Source organism: Hylaeus volcanicus, chromosome 7 (assembly GCF_026283585.1).
Source record: "Hylaeus volcanicus isolate JK05 chromosome 7, UHH_iyHylVolc1.0_haploid, whole genome shotgun sequence".
Taxonomy (NCBI): domain Eukaryota; kingdom Metazoa; phylum Arthropoda; class Insecta; order Hymenoptera; family Colletidae; genus Hylaeus; species Hylaeus volcanicus.
Genome location: NC_071982.1, coordinates 8978256 through 8981655, shown reverse-complemented (window position 1 = coordinate 8981655; position 3400 = coordinate 8978256). Strand labels below are relative to the sequence as shown.

Sequence of the window (3400 nt, the reverse complement as noted above, 5' to 3'; positions counted from 1 at the left end):
CCAGAGAATGCATTGAGTCCAAAATCGAGACCATCGTCCAAAAATTGTGGATTTTAGAGGGGGTGGGGGTTTGTCGGAGAGCGATTTCAAGGGGTGCATTTTGTAGAGGGCATCAAGCAGAGTCATCCTAAATGTTTTTTTAATTTTGTCAACCCCTTCCGTCATCTCTGGCAACTGTAGAAGTGACGTTTTTTGACGCCCCCCTTTAAGGGGGTGAATTAACCCCTTCACATCAACCTTCGCCCATGTAACTTTATACATGCCCAGAGGGCACTTCAAAACTATGCCTTACGGAGTTTCATTCCAATCGGTTGAAAACTTACATGTTTTCGAACCGTTTAAAAGTTTGTCCGCTAAGTTTTGCGTATTAGTGTATATGTATATTTGTATACAGGGTGTTAACAAATATGTGGGACATTTTTTCAGGATCAAGTTTTTATACGAGTACGAATCGAAAAGTCCTTTACAATTTTGCAATCTGAGGCTTCGTTGTTGAGATATAAGCGGTTGAAATTTACAGTCGCGGTCGCACATGGACGGCACTCACACACGAGAAAGACGCACCGATGCACACTCACAATCAACTGCGAATCAGCTGGTCGGCGGAATGACGCTAGTGAGTATATATCGGTGCGTCTTTCTCGTGTGTGAGTGCCGTCCATGTGCGACCGCGTTGGAAGTTACAACTGTAAATTTCAATCACTTATATCTCACCAACGAAGCCTCAGATTGCAAAATTGTAAAGGACTTTTCGATTTGTACTCGTATAAAAACTTGATCCTGAAAAAATCTCCCACATATTTGTTAACACCCTGTATACAGTATAAAACAAAATCAGTATCAAATATAAAGGTTATCCTAGGATACCAATTGAGGGTTACCCCGGAAATGAAATATTTCATTTATTGATATCCCAGTGATCACAATCAGAGTGTTCACATATAATATATATATTGTTGTTACGTCTCAACTATGTTTGGGACTTTCTTTTAGAGATTCTTATCTTCAGTTAAAGAGCTAAAGCTCACCTTATCTGTACTTTACTAGGAAAAGAAGGAATTCTAGGATTCTATAATGATCGTTACTAAGTTTTAAACATTAACAAATATAATTATTAAACAAAAACTGAATTTGGGATTACATACAAACGAGAATATAAATTCTACAATTGAAAAGGGATTTTAACAATACCAATCGTTGATCTTATGCTATCGGCGGCGTTGTCAGGTTTGTCCCGGGCTCGGCTGTGTAACACTCACGACACGGGACTTTAATAATTGGCGAATAATTAATCTCGGACCTTCGGCGGTGACACTATCTTTAGTGCGTATGTTCTCACTTACGCGAACTCTTTACTTAGCTGGAGATACGATACACGATACCTAAATGAGACTAACGCGAGAGATTAACCCGTCCGCGATTACAGAATAATAACTCTCAAAATAATAATACACAATGAGCTCTCCGTGGCCGTGACCACGGGTTTATATAGCCCCAGATCCTCGCCTGGCGCAATCCGTGATTTCGAAATCTTAATTTCCACATTTCCGAATCTGGAGCAAGTCGCAAGTTCGATGGGTGATTCGGACGCAACGGCCTAACATCGCTGACGCCCGTTTGCTGACTTGCAGTTCGCATTATTCCGTTCCCGAGGAACGATTTCTGCATCGTTTATCGAGCGCATTCTTAAGAGTTTATCGATCTCGCTATGCGCAATGCGAGGTCGATGAAAAGGGACACCATTCGGCAGGGTCGGATGTAACACTGTATTAGAGGAAACAACTCACCACTAATTTTCTTTTACAGGGTGCGGCAGAAAATTTGACCTCTTAATAAAATAGCATAAAAAGTTTATTTTTTAACAAAGACAAATTTGAACACCCGGGGTTTATAAACAATACCCCTGACTATACCATACTTAATTGATTTCGAAGTGGCCTCCTTGGGCTTTTGTACAGAGCGTCAAAAGTTTTCGAAAACTTTTAGCCGCAGCGCGCACCTCATCCGGCGAGATTCGAGCCCATTCTCGGCCCAACGCTTGCTTCAGTGCTGCCAAATTTTTGTGCGGTTTAGCACAGGCCCTAGCCTCCAAAATGGACCAGATGCTATAGTCCATCGGGTTCAAGTCCGGCGAGTAGGGCGGCTATTCCGCTGATGTTATGAAGTCCGAGAAATGGTTCTTGCACCAGTCTTGAGTTGATTTTGCTCTGTGGGATGGCGCGAAGTCCTGTTGAAACGTTCAACGATGGCCACCGAAGTGGTTCTGGGCCCACGGTTGTACCTTCTCCAAAACTTGCAGCCGATACTCTTCCTTGTTGAGTTTAACCCCCTGGTTAAGGAAAATCAGGGGTGTCTTGCCGCTGGCGCAAATTCCGCCCCAGACCATGACCGACTGTGGATTCTGGCGGTGTTCGACGATGGCCGACGTGCCGGGATTCTCCGCAGACCAGACCCTGTTGTTTTAGCGACTGTGCGCCTGCTCAATGGTGAACAGCTTCTCGTCTGTGAACAGGATGCGGTCCCAGTCCAGTGGTGCATGCCGGTGAAGGAGTCGTCCGCATCTCTGGAACCGTACTCTCTTGTTCTCGGCGGTGAGGAACTGCACTTTTTGGAGCTTGTAAGGCTTCAAGTTGAGGTCCTCTTTTGTCATTCGGCGGACGGATCTGTCGCTGATTCTACATTCACGCGCGATTTTTCTCATCGAGACTCTCGAATTTCGATTGACGCGGTCTCGGATGAGCTTCCGGTTCTTAGCGGTTCTGATGGTGCGCTTTCTGCCGCTTCCCGAACGGCGGCGAGTGTGACCGAGCTCCTCAAACCGCTTGATGGTCCGTCTAACATTTGACTTGTCGATACCAAGCGTTCGCGCAATGTCGCAGTAGCGATTTCCCAGCTGATGCAACGTTAAAATTTGTTCACTTTTGCTAGCCATTTCAGAAAAGTACAGTTAACACATTCACGCCCGCGCTGCTATTTCTGTTTCTCGCCACGAGGCGGCGCGGTGGCGCGAGCGCGAGCCACGAGGTGGCGCGGTGGTGCGAGCGCGAGCCACCGCTATTGCATGCATGCCGCTCAGTAAGAGAAACGAACATCTTAAACAAGTTGGAAAATTCTGAAAAAAATACATTTACGAACCTTTTTAAATCGAGAATCGAACACAAACGTGAAAAAATTCCAAACTTGAAGTACTTTCGTGCTAGGACGAATACAACTTAGAGGTCAAATTTTCTGCCGCACCCTGTATATTGTTAATCGTAATTTGAACGGTTCGAATGGTAACCACTCTTCAAATTACTTTTAGGCTTCCTTCCTTCTTAAAATAAGTTGTGATTTGCTCGGAAAACTTGTTGAAAAGAGAAGCACAACACACGCGAAAATTATTTTAAAACAATTAGCTGTA

At 44.5% G+C, this 3400-nt stretch overlaps 1 protein-coding gene across 1 annotated transcript; it reads right to left on the bottom strand.

Annotated features, from left to right (window-relative positions):
- Nucleotides 1–2461: 2461 nt before the first annotated feature.
- Nucleotides 2462–2932, bottom strand: LOC128879934 (uncharacterized). The gene has a single exon (XM_054129509.1). The coding sequence runs from the start codon at nucleotides 2930–2932 to the stop codon at nucleotides 2462–2464; it is 471 nt and encodes a 156-aa protein (XP_053985484.1).
- Nucleotides 2933–3400: the final 468 nt, after the last annotated feature.